Here is a 24,030-nt window from a genome sequence, read left to right on the forward strand (position 1 = left end):
TGAATTGGACCTGAAAGAAAAGTATTTCTGTTTTCTCCTCTTTTGCTGAACAGGCCAGCCTTATTTGTTACCTACTCTGCTCAAAGTTATAATCCCAGACATGAGAGCACATTAACACAGGCAGATGTCCAGTCTCCAATCTGAATATTCAGTATCCCTATCAGTGGTGATGGTAATAATCAACTTTATTTCCATTAAGTAAAGGATTACTTATGAACAGTGTGTTTCTGTTTCTTATTTTTTGAAAGAGTTAACTTTCACTGAAGATTTATTTTAAAAGTTTTTTTTAAAGATTGGCCCTGAGCTAACATCTGTTGCCAATCTTTGTTCTTTTCCCTTTTTCTTCTTCCCAAAGCCCCCCAGTACATAGTCAGTTGTACATTCTAGTTGTAGGTCCTTCTAGTTATGGCATGTGGGATGCCGCCTCAGCATGGCCTGATGAGCGGTACCATGTCCGCGCCCAGGATCCGAAGTGGAGAAACCCCAGGCCACCGAAGTACAGCACATGAACTCAACCACTCGGCCCCGGGGCCAGCCCCTAAAGATTCATTTTAATAATCTGATGCTTTCTTATTTGTGTTCACTGTCCTGAAATTTGTCCTATCAATTAGAAATACTTCAGCGACCTTCACAATATGATCAATAATCTATACAGATCATGCCCACTTCTCTAAACTTAATTGAATCCAGTTGTCAGTATAGAAATACAAGGAACTGATTTGAAGGGCTGTGAATTCTTGAAGATAGGTGGCCACTGATAAATGCCCTTTTGGTGCAAAAGGTGTGCATAATGGACAACATGCATAAGCGGGACACTGCCACAGAGAAACCTCATGAGATAAAGTTCATTATAATTCAGAATAGGGAGGCTCAAGACAATATGCTATAAATGTGGATATTAAGATGTTATCATCAAGGAAAATCATTTTATGTTCTCATTTTTGTCCTAAATGATGTGACATAAATTGCTCCATAATGCCTGTTTGCAAGAAGTTTGATTAGTCTTCATATTCAGAAAAGAGTGCTTCTCTTTACTCACAAACTAGGAAGTAACTCTATTATGCTGGTAACTTTCTTGGGATATGAGAAACGATGGCTTTGTACTGGTGAAATAACTGACCTAATCTGAATTTGCAGGCAAGAGTCAAAGCCAAGAGTTTGCCTGCTAGACGAGGGTACTGTTTTATGCATTTTTGTATCACTTTCGATGCTTAGCACAGTGTCTTGCATAAAGTATTTTCTCAATAAATATCTTTTGAATTTTTAAAATGGAAAAACTTACCTCACCAAATAAATAAACAAAAGAGGAGGTGTTTTTTAGTACTTCCTCACCGGAACATTGAGGATAAATATTGTAGTCAATTCCAACAGCTACTGAAATTGCAGAAATATTTAACTCCATTTTCAAGATAAATAAATCCAAATTAGATCGAACAAAGCTTGGTTAAGCTAAACTGTTTTTCTGGGCTCAATGGGCCCTGCCTATTAGCTAAAGAGCAAACAAGATCTTTAAAAGGTATTCTGAGATTCAAATGCACTTAAGAAGGCTTTGAAAGCTTAGAAGATGAATGCAAACCACACAATATCGTTAGGTTGCCAAAGTATTCCTCCTAGTTAAAACAGACTGCACATATGATTGCAACTATATTGACTTTGATATAAAGACGTTACACATTTCAAGGCAGAATTAATAACAGAAGAAGTCACTATTATTAAGGGATTATGAAAATCCAAAAATATACACAAAACCTAAAAAAATACAACCGAATGCAAGAGTTCTTCAGCATTCAACATCTCCTTATACTTCAAAGGAGAGTAAGGGAGAAAATAGAACCAAAGACTTATTGTTAAATAAAGTCTTTCCATTTGAAGTGAGTATGGAAAATAAATAACAAAATAAGAATTTAAGAAAAAGATAGTACTGAAAAATATGGGGATCTTTTCTTTATCAAAATTCCCATAAGATTTCTTATGCCATTAGGAATGCCATCAAATCATCTAAACCATGTCACTATAGTGATGACGGTTGGAATTAAATGATGCAAAACTTAAACCTGTCATACGGAGCAGCCCCTGATATTTTTTGGAGTATAGACATTTAACATATTAAAGTGTTTTTCTATACATTCTTCCACGTGACTCTCAAACATCTGAGGTGAGACAGATGTCATTATCCTGTGTCACAGAAGAAAGACAAGACTGAGGGAGGTCCCAGAGTTGATAAATATTAGTGCCAGGATGAGAAACCTGACCTTTTCCCATTAGCGACACAAATTTATCAGTATCCCACATGCCCTGTGTGATGGGAGGTAGCCTAGTCACCAGGGGAATTAATTAATTAATTGTGCAGTCATTGATTAGGCATTTTCTTTTTTCCATGTGTGAATAAAATAGATTGCTTGTCTGCACCTGAATTTTGTGGCTACATGTTTACTTTTCAAATGTACATAAGGGACAATTATGTATAGCAAGCTGAAGAGAAAGCAGAAGAAAAACTTATTTAGCATAAAGGATTAGTCCCAGCCATTATGGGATGTGAAAAGATTCCAAGCCTGGTAGATGACAGCAGATAAGAAGGGACTGGTTCTAGTGGAAGGTCCAAATTAGGGTGCCTGCCTTGGGGTCAGTTAGACATGGGTTTGCATTTAGGCCCCTTCTTACAAGGTGTGCATCCTTGGGTAAGTGCTTTCTCATTGTTTTGTATGAGTTGTTGCTCAAATCCTTAATGTTCATACCCAGAGTTCTTTTAAATTAACAATACATCAACTAATTATGCAGCTTCCTTTTATTTAAGAAAATTACCCTCAGTGCTATAAAGAAATTGAAATTTCATTTCTAATTAAGTTTTGGATTAAAAAAAATAGAAAATGGTTTGACTCTTTTAAAAAGGAAATTCAGTCAGCAGTGGATTATTGGAAACAAAAGACATCTTTTACAAACATAACCATGAAATTTAGTCAACACATGAAACCACGTGGTGATTTAAAACACTATCACACTGCCAAGCTTGCTCCTGAGAGCACATATAACTATTTGACATAGTCCTGTGACAGAATAATTGCCACTGTATTTCTGAGGTGGGATCAGACCTTAGACATCCTTGCCCCAGACCGCCAATTGCTTTAGTACTTGTAACAAGAAAAGATGACATTTGACCAAGGATCGTATTGGATGCATTAATCCACAGAGAACTGTATAGGCTATATTTTTACATTCTAAAATATGAAACCATTTTTTTTTTCATGTTTTTCAGCTTAACTTTACACATAGTGAGAGTAAGTGACCAAACACACTAAATCACCTGAACAATGCAACAGAAAAAATGAAGTCTTTAGCTAGAGGAGATAGAGAGAGCTGCTATATAATGTATTTCATATTAGCCCTATAATCCCACTGCCAATCCTTCCCATACCACTAGAACTGTCAAGACAAGCATGCAGTGTGCTCCTTTTAGGATGCTGTGCCTGCACTTGACTTCTGGTAAGCTGAACAGTAAAAATCCAACGTTATTAGTAGTAATTCTGAATCTTCAAGATAAAATTTCACCAAGATTCCATGATGATTCCCCAGACGTGACTATCACCCTAAGTACTCTAGGACTTAATTTCCTGCTCCCTGATGTACTTGGGGAACCATGTGGACCATATTGATGTCAATGATCAGATATGGCTCTTTTTACTCTAAAAATACTGCCTACTACTCATGATGTTCCATATTATGAGTTTGACAACGTCCTTTGATAAGTCAACCTCTTGGGCTTTGTAATATTTATTTTATAAAATGTTTTAATAAATGTATACATCTTCCAATATTTTTCATGTTTCAAATTACTAAAGATAATTAGTTTAAAGTTATGAGAAAATTCCTATTATTTAAAAATTTTTCTATTTACAACCTGCCTACTATACTAAGTGATCTATGTTGTTCATTGTAAAAATAATTCATGTTTGTGATATCTTTAAAAAACTAAAAGCATACAGACAAGTAGAAAATATTAGTCTTTCTTTTTAGCCACCCTTTCTTCCCACTCAGAGTTTCTTTTATAGCCTTCTAGAAATTGGTAAAGTGCATTTTAGATGGTTCTTTCATAGTGTTTGGCATATCTATCCATATACCAAGGAGCTGAATGACTGATTTGACATACTGATTTCAGATTTCAGCTTTTGTCAACATTTCTTTTACCATGTACACACAATGAAATCTATGTAGCTTTAAAAGAAAGAGGGCAACTAAAATGAAAATCATAATAGACTTAAAAGGCAACTAACCTTTTTCCACCTCATTCAGATTAGCAGCTGGCAGCGACAAAGACAGAAGAGACAAAAGACTTTTTACATGGCAATACAACAGCAGAGCACATGAAGCCAGTGAGCAGCATTAACAACAGAGAAGCCAAGGGTGAGAGCAAACTGAAGCAAGGCTTAGATTTCTTACCTACAGCCGGGCCAAACACACAAACATGGAGTAAATGAGGTAAAAGGTAAACGCCATTATAGGGAGCGAGAGACCTGTGTCTAAACCAGGTGATTTAACAACCAGCAGCTTTACTTTTTAAGATGTGCACTTAATGGTTTGTGTGTGGGCATTGGAGATTTGGAAAACAAAGAGATAATGGTACGAAATGGAAAAATTAAAATGTTCTGAATATTTTGCACAAAATATATGCTAAGCTTTTACATGCCCAACTTGTACGGGAATTTTCATTTACTGAATTTATGCAATCCCATGAAGCAATATTATGGTTTAAAATGTGATCAATTTTGTATCATCTTTGTATGTGGTCCCCTGAGAAGAAGGTTAATTAAGAAACATAGTCTTGACAGAGCAGATCTGGGCTTCTGACTCTCAGGAAACATGCAAAAACACATTTTTTCAATTCAACACCCAAGTTCATACCAGAGCTTAAGAAAAGGTGTCAAGTTTTTCAACACTGCAGGGGTACCATGTTTACAACTTTCCTTTTTATAGGTTTTAAACTTGTGTCATTTAAGGAATTCCTTGAAAATTTACCTTCAAGAAATGCCTTGTTTTTATAAAGGATATAATAATGATTAAAAGAAAAAAAGAAAAAACCCCACAATCTCTCAAGCTAAAATTAAAACACTAGAGTAGATTTTTAAATTATTTGTTCAGCAATTCCAGAGTCCTACTTGCTTTATCCTTAGCGTAGTGATTTTAATTTGGAATGATGGTGAATTAAACTCTTCCAAAATTAATCTTGTCGGAAGAATACTGGCAATCAACAGTCATATGTTATACAACTAGGACAGATAATGGATTGAATTAGGTAGAAAATAATAGCTTTGCTAACTCAAATGGGGAGGGTAAAGCAAGGGTTAGATAACAGAAAAACAGTATTGACCCTTAAAATTTGTGTTGTTAATACCGGCAGCAGGAAAGAGCAGAGAGTTTTGTCCTCTAATGAATCAATAACTATTTACTGTGATATTTTGGTTACATGGGCTTAAATAAATTTAGTAAATTTCACAGTGGTGGTTCATCTTATTCTGAATATTTGTAGCTGTGTTTTACAGCCTGCTCATCACAAGTTGTCTGTCTGATTGCTTTCAGATCTCCAAATCTTCCTAATTAACATCACACCCATTCTGACTCTTGACATGGATGTCAAATGTGAAAATCTTCACCATAATAACTTACAAGCTCTTTCCATGAAGTTTTATTTGCTTCTACTAAAGAGTTTACTTTCTCATTGTGTGCCTTTGGGGTGCAGAGTAAAAAAATCTTCAAACAGAAAAGCAACTTGTGACTTGAATGATTTTTAAACAATGACAACATTATTATATTCCCTGAGCATAGCAGGGTTTCTGTTCCCAAATCTCATGCTCATTAATCAGTTTCCAAACTTACATCTAAAACAATACAGCTATAATATAAGAAAATTCCTCCCTAACTGCAGACTTGGAGGAAGCAGGATATGAAACGCTAGAGTCCAATTTATACTTTCCTATAATTAAAGGCCACTTATGTGCCACTGACTTCAAAATCTGCAGATGGTTGTTTGATATTTTGTAAATGAGCTCATTTCACATGTGGACAAAAAGACTACTGCTAATAGATGAGTTACAAATGTGTCTGGCTTAGATATCTGTTCTATTTCCAAATTGTGAAACTCTTTGTTGCCCACAAGATCCAGCTCAAAGTTAGAGTGTTAACATCTTCATGCTCTGTAGGCTATGAACTTTCTATTGAGTTCAGTATTTCTCTTCCCTTTGCCTGGATTAAGGCAAACTGATATTTGCAATAGTGATGACTAGAAAGACTAAAAGAATCTCAGTTCTTGTGAGAACTCGATGGCTCTTGACAGATAGTTGTGGCAGGTTCCCACATCATAGCTTTTATAGATGTCACATTTTGGCTAAAAAATGTTTTTGCTAAGCTTTGAGTTTTTTTGATATGTTTCAGAAAAACAGATCTGACACAGGGAAATGGGGCTTCACAACACTTCTCAGAGAAAGCTGCACTGAACTGAATCACTTAGGATGGAGAAAACGTGTTAAAGAGGATTGGGTGTAGGAAGGGAGCTTGGAAAATGAAGGGAGAGAAGGTAAGACAAAGTCTCAAAAGAAATGGGTAAGGAATAAGGTACAGCAAATCTAGAGCCAAAGCAGGCAGACTCCTCCAAACCAACTCAGAAGAGTCTACCATCTTACACAAATTATCATAAAAAAGACATATAAGAAGTTGAATACTGCAGTGCCCTCAAGCCTAGGTTTTCATCACTAAGGGGACAGATAAACTCCTGGTTTCTGTGCTCCAGGCAAAGAGTGCTGAAATGCTTGGGTCCAATTTGTCTTAGTCAGAGTAGATTGGCTTAAGGAGGCCTCCCAAATTAAGTGAATTCAGCCCTCTCTATAATGACTAAAACAATGGTGGGGAAAAAAGAACTATTCTATTTAGATTAATCTAGGTAACAGATTTTAGTCCAAATGTTGGGCTTCTTGTACAAGTCTAAATTAGCCCATCCAATAAAACTTAGATTCTCATGGTAGATCCAAGGGCTCCAGAATCTGTATGTGTGGTTAATGGCAAGTATCTGAGGTATGACACAAGTAACATTGGTGTGAAAGTCAAAACTATGTAACACCTAAACTCTTCCCAGCCACTTTAGACTGGGGGCATGTTGGAGACACTCGCTATCCTTTATTAATGCAAAATATCAAAGAACATCCAAATTCTGCCCACTAAGGAGTCCACTGACTGTGTATATGTAATAGAGCAATTGGGGATATAGAGAAATTCAAAATTCTACTGAATTGTGGCATCAGGTGCTGCCCTGGAAAAAAAACCCCAACATACTGGAAAAGTTAGCTTCTGGGGCATTCAAACAGATCCAAGGTGTCAAAACAGAACCCCATCACTTTATCCAGCATTTTTATATCAAGAAAGGAATTTCATAGAATGCAAAGTGTGGGTATTCCATAAAACCTTAAATTTCTACGCTTTCCCAACAAATCTCTGGGAAAGTTAATTATACAGATGTGCTTTCATCTTACGTGTTTAGAGATGTTAACCTCAGTCATTTCCATAGTTATTTCATCCTCTGATATTTTAACTGTGTATTAAATTATATGAAAATCAATAAAATTAATGAAAAATACTCAGCAAAAATGTAAATGGTAACTCTGAGTGACAGTACCTACTTCTCCACTTTTTCTCATAAATAAAATATGGAACATTCTCCTTTTCTCCATCAACTTTAAAACTAAGTGGTTTATTAAGGAAACAAGATTGTTACCATGAATTTTCTTATTCATAGTCACAAAAATCAATAAAACAGATATTCTGACATAACAGGCAACTCAGAAACTTGATGATGACTTTATAGCATATTAGTTTATCCAGGGAAGAAGTTTAGCAGCTTGAATAGTGTTATGAGATTTATTACCTCAAGATACAAAATGTCAGAAAAATGGTGCTAGTCTCATAAGATTATCCAAAGTGCTCAGTATCTTCCTAATTGCATTTTATTTTGAAGGACACGAGTTACTAGAGCAATCCGCTCACTAGTGAAGAAACAAGAATGGACATAAGTAATCTGAAATGCTTAATTATGTTTTCACTATGTAAAGAAATGGCCCCTTTTCACGTACGTATTGGTGCATTGGTTTGCATGGGAAATATGCTTTGCGTGAAAATGCCATTCAATTGTGGGGCTAAAAGCTTCAGTTTGACAGCTTCTTTTTTGCTGGACAGCATGACTTTATGATAGATGCCTACGTTCTAACTGAGCTTGCTGGGTCTTTTATTTGGTTGGCTGAAACCATCTTTAAGTCCATCTGTTATTCACATTATATCTGATTTCCGAAACACCTACCAGTTAGTGAATAATACAGTGGTTTACTAAACATACATTGGCAGCTTAGTGCCAATGATGCTCTCAAACAGACACAGAGATCGATGGCGCAGCATTTCCTATTCTTCTTACCTGTGTACTCAGGTGGGCAAAGGCAGGTGTAGTTATTAATTCCATCGACGCACGTAGAATTATTTTCACAGTCATTATCTTCACAGTCATCAACATTGACTTCACAATTTTCTCCTTCAAATCCATCAGCACAAATACACCTGAACACCACGGGGAGAAAAGGCAAAAAACATCTTCCTGCATTTTGAAACCATATGGTTTAAATATTGAAAAAGGCTAAATACACTCATCAATTACAGGGTTCTTAACTACAAGACATTGATTTTTAAAATGCTTTTAAATAACATGTTGTAAGTATCGATTTACAGTGATATCCCCCAAATCAGAAACAATTTGAAAAGAAAAATTATGCTGGCTACAAGATGGCAAATGGCCCCGTGGTCCCATAACTCAATAAATCCAACATATTTTCAGGTCTAAAACATAAGCGAAGTTTACTTTACAGTCCTACATATCTGAATCTCAAGTTGCGTGCTAATAAAATAATTCATACTTCTTTGCTCTGATTCTGATTTTTAAAAATTACACCTATCACCCTATGTGTAATGTTTTTGGTGTCTCAAAACAAAAAAGAAATCTGAAAATCTAATTTTGCCTTCCTTGCAATTATAAAATGTGAATGTTCTCTTTAAATTTCAACAAATTCGATTTGTTTTCACTGGCATAACACATGTATATTTAATCCTGATAAGTATCAGAATAATCTTTGAGTAAAGTCTCAATGAAAAAGAGACACTTTCATAACAGAACGCAGAAATGCGGTGTATTTATTATAAAAAGTGATATTTCTAACAAGCTTTAGTAGTAGATTAGCCTTCTTATGTGAAATTATTAGTGTCACTATAAAAACACTATTTCATAATTCATGAAGTACATCTGGCGTAATTGTACTGTATGATTAAATAACTCCAGATTAAAAATGTTCACAGCATGTTTGTCTACTCACATTGTGGCTTGGAAATGAATCATTAATTTTCTGTTTCAGTGGGACCTAACATCTTATCATTACACACTGTCTTTAAAGCAATACACAAAACAACAGATGAATATATGACTTGCAGTAGGGGACCAGTTGGCTATTCATTAGCATAATAGAGCCACTACTTTGTCTTGACTGAATCGGACTTGATTTATCATAATATGTGCATGTGAGTGTCTTTAAATTTCTTAATTTTGTAGCATCCTGAGCTGAGAACACTATAATGTCTCCATTTGTTTTTATATCACAGTATCTCTGAGAGGGACTAATACATATTTATCTTATGAATATATTTCTGGCATACTTTTTAAAATAATGCCCTTTGATTTGAAAAGGAAAATGCGTGTTTACTTAGTTATTCTTGTTCCAGTACTTCAGACACAGAAGATTACAGACTGATGACCTACCAGAATCCATCTTTTTCTCCTTCTTTTAAGTGGCAAGTTCCTCCATGTTTACATGGGTTACTGATGCATGCGTGAATTGGGACATCACAGTCCTGCCCCTGGGGAAGGAATGGCCAAGGAAAGTTGAGTGTAAGTAAAGTAGTTCTCAGCACACAGACAAAGCACAATAAAATTATGAAGGCCCAAAGCAAGCTATGTTTTCATATCGTGGTTCCCACAACAGCTTCTGCTTACCTTGAAACCATATGGACAGGTGCAGCGGTAAAAGTCAACTGGATCATTGTTACAGGTGCCATCATTTTTACATGGATTTGATAAGCAGGGGTTACATTTAGCTAGAATATTGACATCCATGGGACCTAAAAATTAATTGGAAAATATGAGAAAATTGATGTTTTCTATTTTTAGTTCACATCAAATTATTTCAATGCCTTAATGTAACAATAAATTCTGTATAAAAGTTATTATTGATCGCATATCTATATGTGTTTCTCTTCCAAAAAACCCGAAATCAGCATCATCATATTTCATTCGGGAACACAACAGAAGGCCTTTCTTATTGGGGAGTATGTTCAGACTCTCTCACGTCAGAGAGGGACTCTGCGGTGTGGGCTTAAGTGGTTAGTATGTGAGGTTAGTGACATCAATGTCACAGGATCAATCCCCTCATGGGCTGACTAGCTTATGTGGATGTGTTCCATGGCCACCATCTGTACCTTAACCTCAGCCAGTTGTCACGGAAATGCGTGCCATCGATCCCAAAGAGGACTGTGTGTGTGTGTGTGCGTGTGTGTGTGTTGAAGATGGGTTGGTAAGTTTTACAAATAAGTAGAAATTCATCAGTTCAATTAAAAATAAAATAGTATGCACCTTCCCTGATAACATTAGTTCAGTAGCGGTATTTTCACAGAGGAAATACAAAGCAGTGCCACTTCCATGCATACGAAAATAAACCAATGTAATCTCCATTATATCCTTTGGGTTCAGTTTGTTAGCACAGGAGCACAGGCACACAATGGGTGAGATTTTTGTATCTTCCTCTCCAAGAAGAAAACAGCATTAAAATGATCTCTACTTGTAATCTCACCTTGGGGATACACATTTTTTAAAAACCTCATGATCTACGAAAGCTCTAGGTTAATGCAGATACAGTAGCAGCCATTTTCCTTTGGTAACACATATTTATTCCTAAATGGCTAACAATGCAGAAATTGTACCATCCTCAAAAAAAATTATGTTCCATTGATGCTACATTTTGCACTGTTTATGAGAGCTACTAGACAGCCTTTTGGCAACTGTCTGATAAGGACACTGTCAAAGTGACATCTTCACACAAAAAATACAAATATTTTGTAACATAAACACTATGTTTCTGCTATCACCAATCTTTCGGTAGTTCTTTATCCTCGTTGGAATATGCATCAATAATTCCAATTGCATGTTTTGGCACACATAATTTCTAGTAAAGTTATCTGAGTCAATTGTATAGCATGTCCCCTCTACTATCACTGCTCTAAACTTCTAATGTACCTATACCCAAAAAGTGGTATGACTTCTGCTCATACAAACTACCTTTCATCAAATATTTCTACAGATTAGAGTACCTATTTGTGAGTTGTCGGTCTACCAAAAGAAACTCATGTATGAAAGAGAATGTGAGTTAACATGGTGGCCATAGAGACTACTCATATCTAAGTATTTTCTTATCCTGGGAAATACCAGTACAATTTCATATAACAGTTTTGAAGTAAAATCCAAAAAAGGATAGTATTCTGCATTGTTTAGTTTTTCTATTAACTAAAAAAGAAAAGGTGAAATATATCTACATAGAGATTCCCGTTTCTTTTTTAACGACTTAGAAATGGATGACAGTTCCAGGGATGGCTGTGTTCATGGGCAGGGCTGGTATTTGCTTTTCGTGACACAGTCACTGAGGGAGGCCTTGCCAGTCTTCCCTTCACTTTTTCTTGGTAACCAGAATAATTAATGCAGTCGCTATATCAAATGACAGCTGGAAAATTTCTGGGATTAATACTGAAGTGAGCCTCATAGAAATTTAATTTCTCACCTCTACTCCAACTTATTTATCAAATAACTTTAGCTATTCAGCACATTGCAGAACTGAATGGTGGCAGTTATTAAAAGCAGTTAGCTAAATTAACATAATATGCCACAATAAATGGCTTTGTGTTGGCTAAAGTTATCACACTTAGAATCAGCCATAGAAAGGAAGTATCTAACTAGTAATGGATCCCTTAGTTAGGCTAGAAGAAAGAATTTGACTTGGAACAAAGGCGTGGGATGAAACAGCTAAGAATGTATACCAGCAAAATAGCATGTCAGCAAATGCAACGACTGTAAACACTCTTCTGGCCACTTCCCAAGACCTTGAGAACAATTGTCTTTTGATCTATTTCTGTGCTTTCAACCTTGTAAGACCGTGGTTTGAACGGAAGGGTTCAGGGTTGGCAGTTTCTAAGTTTATTCTGTGGAATCTGATATTTTTCAAAAATTATGTTTGATTATTTAGGTTCTGAGAAGCTGGGGATTGTTTATCAAAAAACTGGATATGAAGAATTTAAGAGAGTATACAGGTAAAAAATTGCCAGGCTGAAGTAGTCCCTGTGTAGTTTAGCACATAGTCAAGATTTGTTTAATAATATTCTCTGAGTCTATCTGACTAATATGCAGATTCGAATTTCTCCACATTTTTCCAGCACTGAATTTGGTTTCCTATTTAGCTAATCATGCTCAATTACCTTCAGTACCTGGAATTTCTTATGGGTATACAATGGGAGATTGTTGCCCCCTCATATATATTGAGATTAGCTAAAGGAATCAAAATAACAAGCTTTCCCATGTGCAAAGGCTTCCTCTGGCAGTTTCTTAAACCCGCAAACTGTTCTGGTGGCATCAGGATTGGGAATACAGCAAAATATTGAGTTCTAAATTCCTCAGGTTGGTAAGGTTGACTACTATCACTACATTTATTGCTTTTCCTTTTTTTCAAATCCTTCTTTTACAGTCAATTCTTCAGTCATAATTTCTTATTTCTGGTACTTGAGCTTGAGGGAAAGGCAATTGAAAAGATGTTTGTAAATTATATAAATTCCAAATCACCATCCTCTGATATGTCCAAATATCTCACAATGATACAATTCCTTTTCCTATTTTATTTAAGTTGTAATTCCACCTAATGAAATATCCTTCGTATAATGTGATTTTTTACATCTACCTGGTTTACCTAAATCTGCTTATTTCTATATGCTTACCCCTTGGAACTACATTCCTTGTATCTGGCTCTCTCCTGTCATTCATCTTCCCACTCATATTTTCCCCACTTCTAAGTCTACCTTCTATCTTTTTGTTGCCTTCACTTTGTGATTCATTTTCCATGCAGGAAACTTTCTCTGAGGTGCTTTCCTGCAAAGTTCTTATTCAAAAGGAATGATGTCTTTAATCTGTAATCTGTCTATAATAAGGAGGTGATACAAGAGCTAAAGGGAGATGATAAATACAGTCATAATGAAATGGTGGAAGAGTTAGCATAGTTCTCTAGAAGCAAACCAACACTTGTAGAATTTTACGCACTTGATTATTCCCAGGTGAAACGAAGATGTCCAGGAATAGTAATTAGACAAGTCCTTTAGCATAATGCATTGTAATCTTGGAGAGAAAATCTGAAGTCCATCAACCCAAGTTGGTAACCTACATTTGTCACTTAAGTTGTAGAATTAGAAGAATAATGGCAGCCATGTCAATGGGTTGTTTTAAGCACTGGATGACATGCTAATGAATGTTGAGCAGGGAACATAGTGAGAGCAAGCACAGAAGCCACAGCAAGTTCTGACATGTTCCTAGATTTCCAAAGAAGGCAGGGCGATGGGGGAAACATAAGTGGTTTACTTAAAAGGAGAAAGACGTTCATGAGTTCTTCTCAGTGTCCATCACAAGTTCACTGAGTACCTTCTGTCTAGTGTTGCTGAAATGTAGGGGCTATTATTATCTAAACCATGGGAGAATGGAAGTAGGCACTGAGAGATAATCATCCACTGAGTAACAACACCCAGAGCTAATGATTTTATGGTTTTTAAGAACTGCAACTGTGATTTGTAAATTTGGCATGGACAAACCACCAGAAATAGCAGTACAACATTAAGAAGAAGAGGTTCTCTTCGTTCTTGCACTGCTACTTGGCAAGGAACCATGGCTTGCTTGCTGATACAACTTCACCAATCTTCAATCTTTCCTCCTTCCCAAAGTTAAGTAATTCCAAGAAATGCTAAATTATTACCAACACATTAGCTCTCATAAGATGTGTGCCATAGAGGAGAAAAGAAATCTAGCTTCAGGGCTACAGATGTTTACTAACGTCACTGAAATGAAGGAGGCCAGTCCGGGATAACTAGATTGATTTAAGATTTGGTCTTGACTTAAGAGAGTCCTGTAACATCAGCTATATGGATTGGAGGTGTGTTTAGCTTAATAATTCAAAGGGAAAATGAGCAGAAAGTTTGGTTAACAATTTGTCATTGTCAGTTACTTTAATCTTTAATGGAAGAACTGGCAGACCTCAAATCCATTAAAGCTTATAGGCAGACTTGCTTACCTGACTCAAATCACTAGCTATGCATCTGACACCAATATTGCCACCCACTGAGAATTGTATCTCACTTTGATTTATTACTAAAAGCTCCAGATACAAATTTCTAAGTATATGCCAGAGTCTGCCTTCATTCTGGCATCCCATGGAAACATGAGTCGAATAACGGAATCCTCTAGCACTGCCCTCATATAAAGTCAGAGGTACATCAAAGACAACTCAGGAAAAACATAGGAAATATTTGATGCTGGGCATAATTAACTAAAAGGAGGTTTTTATTTAAAACCAAACATTCTAGGCTCCACTTGCTATTGCATTACTGCTTTTCTTAAGCATTAATATCAAACACGTATTTTTTTTTTTTTAAAGATTTTATTTTTTTTTTCCTTTTTCTCCCCAAAGCCCCCCGGTACATAGTTGTATATTCTTCGTTGTGGGTCCTTCTAGTTGTGGCATGTGGGAAGCTGCCTCAGCGTGGTTTGATGAGCAGTGCCATGTCCGCGCCCAGGATTCGAACCAACGAAACACTGGGCCGCCTGCAGCGGAGCGTGTGCACTTAACCACTCGGCCACGGGGCCAGCCCCACAAACACGTATTTTTAACAACATTTCATCATTAAGTCATTCACTTATCAAATATTTATTGAGGGCCTACTTTGTGCCAGGCACTACGCTAAGTTTTGGGCAAGTGAAATGCCCAAGTTTCTGGAAAAACTTATAGTTTAGTAGTAGAGACATATATATATATATCAACTACATAGCACAGTTGCAAGAGGATATGGATAAAGGGAATACATGTTTTGGAATATGTGTTTTAAGTTTCTGCAAGCCATGAAGGGGGAGGAATTCCCTAAGTGAATGGAAATATGAATTTGAAGCTCATAAGAAAAGTCATGGCTAGATATTTGAAGCCATGGGATTGAAATCAATAGATTTAATAGGGTTAAGGAGGAAACCCCATGTATGTTAATACTAAAGAGCAGGAAAGAAAGGGGCGTTGGCAAAGGAATGAAGAAAGAGGCAAGGAGAATGTACAAGAAGGAGCAGTGGCCATCACTGTCTAAGATAAAAAGAGAGCAAATAAAGATAACTAAAAAGAAGCCATTGATGTTGGCAAGATGGAAGTCACTGGTATCCTCATAGTTCCAGTGGAGGGGTGGAGATGGTCTCCAGATGATAGGGGGTTAAAGCCTATCAATTTGCATTACATAAATGGTTAACTATTTAACCTTAGGCTAGTAAATAAATTTCTAGAGTCACAATTAAATGGTAAAGAGTAATAATTATTTTATGGAGTTATTGCATCATAGAGAATATGGATGTACAAAATTTAAGAACAGAATACAAATTGTCGGTTCTTATCACCTACTAAAATAAATGTCTGTTAAAATTTTCCCAGTGTTTTAAATTTTAAAAAGCGTAATGAAAAACAGCCATTATTTGTTTTTTTAAAGAAGGTCAGTTTGGCAAATAACTCTGTATACACCTGAATATTTTCTTTAGCCAGTGAGCAAATCACAATCCCAAGAAGCTAAGGTTATTTCAAAGTTATATATGCTATATGCTAGTGATACTGAATCTGAAAATGTAAAAAGGATTTGACCAAGTCGTAAATACTATTTTGAAATTGATCTAAGTAGTGAATTTTTCATTGCTTCCAGTTTGAGCTAATTATTTAACTTCCTTCATAGTTTAATTAAATGAGTAAGGAAAACATCAACCAATAATTTTGAACGACAAAACAAAAGATTTCAAGTTTGTCAAGAACTCCTTCCAAAAAGACGTTGATCTTGCTGAAAAAAACCCAACAGTATTACAAAGTTGTTGCTGAGAGATGTGCAATTTTCCCCAGGAATTCCAGAATCTAGAGGACTCTTAACATATAAAATTAGTGGAAGAGATCAACCATGTGGTGGTGAAATGTTGGTCATCTGGGGCTATGAAAATGTCCCAGGTTTCCTGACCCTTCAGCTGACCTTTACAAATGAAGTAACGCAGTATCATTGAGGACCATATCCCCGCCTCTTTATTACAGCTTGCGGCTACCATACACCTGCCCAATTTGGGCATCTTCCTCTCTTTCGTGTTCCATTCTCAGTTTCATATGACTCACTATAAGAATCTCCTGATGCCCTGATGGACCTGGTGGTATTGGTTACAATTCCATAATTGTTTGGTGTGTATATATATTATTAATATCTTATACAGTCAAGCACCCTATGATTACATTTTGGTCTGTGACAAACTACATATATCACAGTGGTCCCATAAGATTAGTACCATATAGCTTAGATGTGTAATAGACTATACCATCTAGGTTTGTGTAAGTGCACTGTACGATGTTTTCACAATGACAAAATTCCTTAATGTCGCATTTCTAAGAATGTATCCCTGTTGTTAAGCGACGCATGACTGTCTATCTTTCTATCACCAACTTCCATATTGTTTTGGAATGATCTATGTATGTGTATCTATTAGTACAATATAAGCTCCCTGAAGGCAAGAGTTTTTTTCTGTCCTGTTTATTACTGTATTATTAATACCTTGGAACTGTGTCTGGTGCATAACAGAAACTCACATAATATTTGTTGAATAAAAGAAGGAATGTATCATTCATTTCCATTATACTGTTCACTCCTTAGCACATTTAAGTATTTAATAAATACCTGTCAAGTTAAAAATGAATAATTTAGTTGTCTGTATAGCTAAATCTTCTTGAACCAAGAGCAACAAAGGGAATACTAGAAGTTAACAATATTCTAAATTCCATGCTGACTTTTTCAATGAAAACCTGGAGAGGGCAAAAACCTCTGTTTTATTGCAGACTGCTTGATCATTCTAATTTCACCTGATATTTAAAAGATGAGGACAGGACATTTGGGTTATAAAGACAAGTCATGACCATCTGCTTCCCATTCAAAAATACTTTAATCTGAGTATTAATTAAATATGCTTTGATGACCTGCTTCATCCAGTACATTTATTTCTGTTGTATACTGAAACTATGAGGTTATACTATAAAGAAAATAGTCTGAAGATGCAGGATAAAAATTGTATTGAAATAATTAATTACTCAAAATAATAGCATAGCCTTTCCTAGAAGAGGAAGCATTCAAATTATTACATAGCTATGTAAACATGTCTTCAAACAAGGAATATTCATCTTCCTGCTGTAATTTTAAATTACAAATCTACAAACCACAATATTAGAAGAATGTACTTACATGCTTTTCGCAAATAAAATAAAACACGTTAAACTGGCATAACTATGGGAAAAGTTAATTAAAATATAAAAACAAAGTATAAAATATTTAAAGCAGCAGCATTTTACTGCTTTCAAGCTCATAAAGAATGTAAGCTCAAAAACACAATACTCAGTAGATTTCCTAGAGTGAATTATTTTAATTAATAAATTAGAATACTTGGCTTTCTACTAATCCATTTATTATGAAAATATTTCAGCAAAGCATGCCAGAGTGCTTCAAAACTATTATTTTCTAAGTATGTTTCAATAGTAGGGTGGCATTCTTTTTATATTGATAATTTGTTTGGAGAATATTTTTATTGAAAATTATAAAGTAGTGGTAAACCCTGGAGGCAGAGAGTCAAGGTTCAAATTCTGGCTCTTTCATTTAGCATCGCAGAGACTCAATCTCTCTAAATTACATTTTCATCTCTCAAACGGGGAAATAATAGTGCCTACTACAAGAATGATGTAAAGATTAAAAGAGATAAAAATTTCTGTAGAATTCTCAGCACAATGCAAACTGCTCAATTGAAGTTAACTGTTATTATTATTGCTATAATTATTATTATTAGTAGTAGCAGCAGTAGTATTGGCAAAGATTCAGTTTGAATTGTCATAAAGTTTGAACTACCAGAGTCTTAAGACAATGAAACTTCACAATATTTTGACAAATGGCGAGAAATGCTATCAAAGGGCATTATGAGTTTCAACGTTTGCTATCACTAAAATTATATTAAGGTATAGAAAAACTGAGCAGATATTAAAGTCTGCTAAATGCAATTACACTATATTTGTTGAGTTCTGAATGTCTACACTTCTTGCCAACTGGCCTACACCCACGCAGTCTGCTACCCAGTTTAGGATATACCTTGAAATAATCTGTTGATTTGATAACTTAGTTAATACTGAACTGCCAGAGTTCCAGCATTTTCCTACAGCACAGCTCTGCTCCTGTACTTCCACCCACCTGTAGTGCTGTCCTCATACTTGTCTGCTTGTCCAAACAGCTGGCTTAGACACTTGCACTAAGTCTTTCACAACACTCTCCTCCGACACAATTTCTTCCTCTGAGCCCTTGTAGCAACTGTGCTATCCAATATGGCAGCCACTATCTACATGTGGCTATTTAAGTTTAAATTACAGAAAATTAAAAATTCACTTTCTCAATTGTATAAACTACATTTCAACAACCACATGTGGCTAGTGGCTACCATATTGGATAGCACAGATACAGAACACTGTCATTGTAGAAAGTTCTATCAGGTAGCACTGATCTAGACCAATTTTGCCTCAAATATATTTCATGTTACACTAAGTATATGAGATGCTACAGTCATTAAATGATAAAAGGTCAAATTAGTTAGCTAAATCATGAGTTAAAGAGACATCTATGTATGTATATAAATGTGTATTGGACTTCTGAGAACCTTTAATAAATTAACGTATACCATGATGCTCTAAGAATAGAATATAAGTATGTAGCTTTTCTCAAATTTGTGTTATTGTAAAATTTTTTTTTTCAAGAAATATCTCCAGTGAACTCTACATTTTAAGAAATACAGATAAGCACCAGCATTTTTTGACATGAGGTACAAGTATCCCGGGCTACAGAGAAGGGGGACACAGTCAGTTTGTAGTTTCTCAACTTCCCCATATAATCTTTCTAAAACCAATCTGCCCAATAACATGCCTAAGAGTAAGCTTTTATGCCAGTGTCTCCTTCCCTATCTCCCCTTTGACAATCATCTCCACTTCACAAAAGAACAGTATATCTCTTAGCCCACCAGAAATTTACCATGGGGCACTGCCCCAAGGAAACATCTGGGGTCACAAAAGGACAATTTTAAAATATTGGTTATTTGAAAAGTCTCTTGCAATCAATGTACATAATCCCAGAGAGGCATCTTCAATAAAACTTCATTTTTGATTTTTAATAAAAATAGTAAAATACTGATAAATAATTATACTGTCTCAACAATGATGCATGATTATTAATGGCAACAATTCAAAGAAAACTTTAGAAACTCACAGACTTTTGGTGGCAGGAAATTTTAAACATTCAAATTATATGCTTTTTTTTATAGTAAAGAATGATGCAATTCTCTGAGGTACTGGAAATAGGAATTAAAGGGGAAAAACAGAAGTTCAAGGGAAAAGAACAATATAAAATGTTATAGAGAATCTTGTTTTTGTCTCTTTTAAAATTAGCTGTAATATTTAGATTCCATCAAATACATTTAAAACAATAATGGAAGAGTCTTATTTTAAAATGTCAATATTTACAATGTGCTGCAAATTACATCTTTTGCAACCATTTATAGCTATGAAAAAAATTAGATGTCAACTTCAAAGTGTTTGGAGGGAATATAGTTTTTGAAAATTCTTTCTTTTATCAATAAATCATGGAGTGTCTCACATCATTTTTTTGTTAGTGTTTTGAAAAGCAATGTTATAATAAAATTAGCAGCTAACATACTGGGTGCTTACTGCATATGAGACAGCACGTTTTACATTATTAACTATTTTTTTTCCAACTTTATTGAGGAATAATTGACAAATATAATTGTGTATATTTAAAGTGTACAGTGTGAGATTTGACATACATTTACATTGTGGAATAATTACTAAGAGCAAGATAATTAACATGTCCATCACCTCATACAGTTAACTCCTTTTTTTTTTTACGCTTAAGATCTGCTCTCAGCTACTTTCAAGTGTACAACACCATATTATTAATTATAGTCACCACGCTGTGCATTAGATCATCAGCATTTATTCTTCACTGAAAGTTTGTACTCTTTGACCTGCATCTCCCCATTTCCCCTTCCCCTCAGTCTCTGGCAACCTTTATTCTATTCTGTTCCTATAAAATCAGTTTTTTTCTTTTCTTTAGATTCCGCATATAGTAATTCATCTAATCTTAACAAAACTCTTACCAGGTACATACAATCATCACTTCTGCTTACACATGAGGAAACTGAGGCACAGCCTGGTTAAGCTACTAAATCAAAGTTACATAACTACTGAAACGCAAAGATGGGATTTAGCCCAGGCTATGTCCCACTGCCTAATATTACCTACTTAGATACGTGTATCCTACCTAAACGTTTGAGCGTCGAAAGCTTATATTTTCTGCCAGGTCTGCAAGCCTTGGAAGACAAGGCCATACTGTAAGCTTCTCTATGCTCTTCAATACCTGGGATTTTGTTTTACACATAAAACATGTTTAACAAACATTTACTGATTATACACTTAGAATTTTCAAGAATTTCTCTTCTCCATCTAATAATTATGAGCGGTCCTCTTTAAACATTTACAAATTAAGAATCATAGCAACCTTCTATCTCATTTGTGGTAAGGAACATAAACCCATATATTTGACTGGAAAAAATGGAAAGATATGTGAAACAAGCTTAATAGTGGTTATCTCTAGGTTATTGTGATTAACGGTTAATTTTAGTTCTTGCAGAAACAGAATGTTTCTTATTGTTCACATTTTCCTTTTCTTTAGATTTTCTATGTTGGGCATATACTACTCTTGTAACAAGAGAAGAGAAGATTTGTTACTAAGACACTATTTTGAATTCACAGATACATAAAACAGAGGGAAAAAGAGGGATAAGAACAAGGAAGAAATAGCCACATTAACACAGGAAGAGCGCAGCACAGGAGGCAAGTCTGAGGTTTGGCCTGAACACTGGGGAGGGCTTGTTTCTCCTTACCTGCCATCAGGAAGCCACAGGGCCCTGGCAGCCCTAGGAGCAGGGCACACGTTCAGACAAGGCAAAAGCAAAACATTTCACTTGTTAGAGGCTATGAGAGGAAGTTCCAGAAATCGTGCACTCTTCATTTCTTCATACATTTTAAAGAAAATGTAGTCATTTCCAAAGGACTATTTCTGAGATTTATTTGAAAAACCTAGTTCTTTACTTGGGCTCCTAGGTCTTGTCCAAGCATGGGTGGAAACAGGAATTGTTTGTTGGGGCTTTTCAGCTATAACTTTGAGGCCTAGGGGCAAATGGTTTCCTTTTCCTTTTGAAATTAACACTGCGAATATTTATTTACAGAAGTAGAAATGATTAAAAGCCATACCTTGACATGTAAATTTTTTGGAGGGAGTTGTGAGTAACAGTTTATCTGCCATTTCTCCAGGGCCAGCACAGCGAGCAATTCCCGGTTCTTTATATTCTGACTTTACCCAGTCGGATAACCACTGCATGTTACAATCACAGTAAAGAGGGTTGGCTCCAATTGCTCTGGAAAAACAACACCACAAAAGCACACACACACAAAAGTACGGAAGTACTGTTATTTCCTAAGGGAACATAACCCAAACCGATGCTTAGTAGAAAATCTCTATAGATTTCTTGATGATTATAATTTAGAAGAAAATGGAGACATTGGGGATTCCCCATTTTCCTGAATTATGTGCATCTGAGATTTAGTGAGTTGTCAATAGTGTTAACACTCATCCGGGCTTTACAAGGTCTCTTTACATTTGCAGAGACAGGTGCATATTGAGTGCAAGCATACCTAAGTACAGATTAACACTTCTTTCATTCACCAATTATTTACTGAAAACCCAGTCGCTATTCTAGATTCTGGGGACCCAAATATGAATAACACATTATTCTGAAAAGGAGATTAACGTATAACATACACTCATACATTAAAATAATTGTCATTAGGAGTGTTATGGTAGAAGTTTTTACAAGATGACTGTCAACTGAAGGTGACCGTTCTGGAGGACTGGTGATTTAAAAAGTCTACACTTTTAGATAGTTAGATTCAAGTAGGTGGATAAAGTTGGGAAGGATGTTTCAGAGTAAAAGACCAGTAAGTACAAAGGCATGAAGATAAGAAGGGGCACGAAATAATAAATATACATAAAGTTAGTCCACCAGAGCTGATCTTGACCTTCGCTTGGTGTCTCCCTTTACAACGTCTTTCAGCTGGAACTCTGGTTCCTACTCACATAGGCAGGTAGTGACAGGGAGAGTAATCAATATAATAAGTAACACTTATTGCACCATTATAATATGCAGGAACTGTGCAAAGCCATTTACATGAATTACTTCATTTTATCCTAAATAGCAAGTCTATGAGGTCAATACTACTAATAATCCATTTACAGATTAAGAAATTAATGCCAGAGGGCCAGCCCTGGTGCTCTAGCGGTCAAGTTCGTTATGCTCTGCTTCGGTGGCCCAGGTTCAGTTCCTGGGTGCAGACCTAAGCCACTCGTCTGTCAGCAGCCACGCTGTCGTGGTGGTTCACATACAAAAAGAGGAAGATTGGCCACATATGTTACCTCAGGGCAAATCTTCCTCAGCAAAAAGAGTTGGCAAACTTGCCAAGTTTGGGCACAAGTAGTAGATGCACAAAGTAGCATTTAAAAAACTGATTAATTCTGATTTATATTTAACTTGTGATTAGTAATTCTTCTAGGTCTACCGTCTAAGCAAAACTATCTTATTCTTTTATCAGGAAACCCCAAAATACACTTGTAAAACCATAATACTTTATGTTGTAGCAGTTTTAATGCCCAACTCTAACCAAGAATTGGAGTGTAAAATATTATGCTCATGTGTCTGTCATATTCAAACCCTTCTAAATTAAAAATGAGCAAAATGATATTTTTGAATAATTTGATCTCATCTCTACTGACATTTGCTAAGCCCTTGCATGGGGGCTCAGCGGAAAAAGTGAATGGAGCTGATATGATCTAGGGAGTAAAAGATAAATGTATAAATGAAATACATGACAGAACAGGACACAGGACAAAGAAGACTCAAATGGCTTTCACTCTAGAGGCAGGAGTTAGGAGGGAGTGGCACATAAAGGAAAGTTCTGCTTGACTCAAGCAGCACCTTTCCTAGGCAGCCTTTTCTGATAAACCACCCCCACACTAGCAGAATGGCCACTTTCTCCTCTATGCTCCATTCTTTGCCAGACAGTATGGCAGCCCTGCAACCCTGAGCTAGGGACCTCATTCACATTTTCTCTCAGGCAAATGACATCCACAGAGTTTGCAGGGGGTTGCCTTGATGTTGACTTTCAGTAGGGGCTGAGGCTTACACATGGAAAAGTGAAGGTCTTGCCTCCTGGGACCTAACAGTTTAGAGGAAGGGATATTAACAGTACACACCAAACAGTGTGTCAGATATGCAAAATACCTAGATTGATAACAGAGTCCCCAAAAGGCACATTCAGATACAGCATGATTGACTACTGCCTCCTGCCTCTGCCAATCCCCCTGTCTCACTTTTCTAAACTTCTTATCTTCATGGGGTTTAGTGGGTTTTGGAGGGGGAGGGCAAAGCCAGGAGATAATACGGCAGCAACCTCT

General features: G+C 36.0%; 1 protein-coding gene across 2 annotated transcripts in view; it reads right to left on the reverse strand.

The window, feature by feature from the left end:
• SLIT2 (slit guidance ligand 2) overlaps positions 1-24,030 on the reverse strand; it is a 358,526-nt gene that overhangs the window by 37,756 nt on the left and 296,740 nt on the right. For both annotated transcript variants that reach the window (XM_003364734.5, XM_001498194.7), the window contains 4 exons: positions 21,774-21,937; positions 10,067-10,191; positions 9,833-9,930; positions 8,447-8,586 (listed from right to left, as the gene is read on the reverse strand). In XM_003364734.5, the coding sequence (XP_003364782.1) occupies positions 8,447-8,586; positions 9,833-9,930; positions 10,067-10,191; positions 21,774-21,937 (527 nt within the window). The remainder of the gene's footprint in view (positions 1-8,446; positions 8,587-9,832; positions 9,931-10,066; positions 10,192-21,773; positions 21,938-24,030) is intronic.

Source organism: Equus caballus, chromosome 3, assembly GCF_041296265.1.
Source record: "Equus caballus isolate H_3958 breed thoroughbred chromosome 3, TB-T2T, whole genome shotgun sequence".
NCBI classification, from domain to species: Eukaryota; Metazoa; Chordata; class Mammalia; order Perissodactyla; family Equidae; genus Equus; species Equus caballus.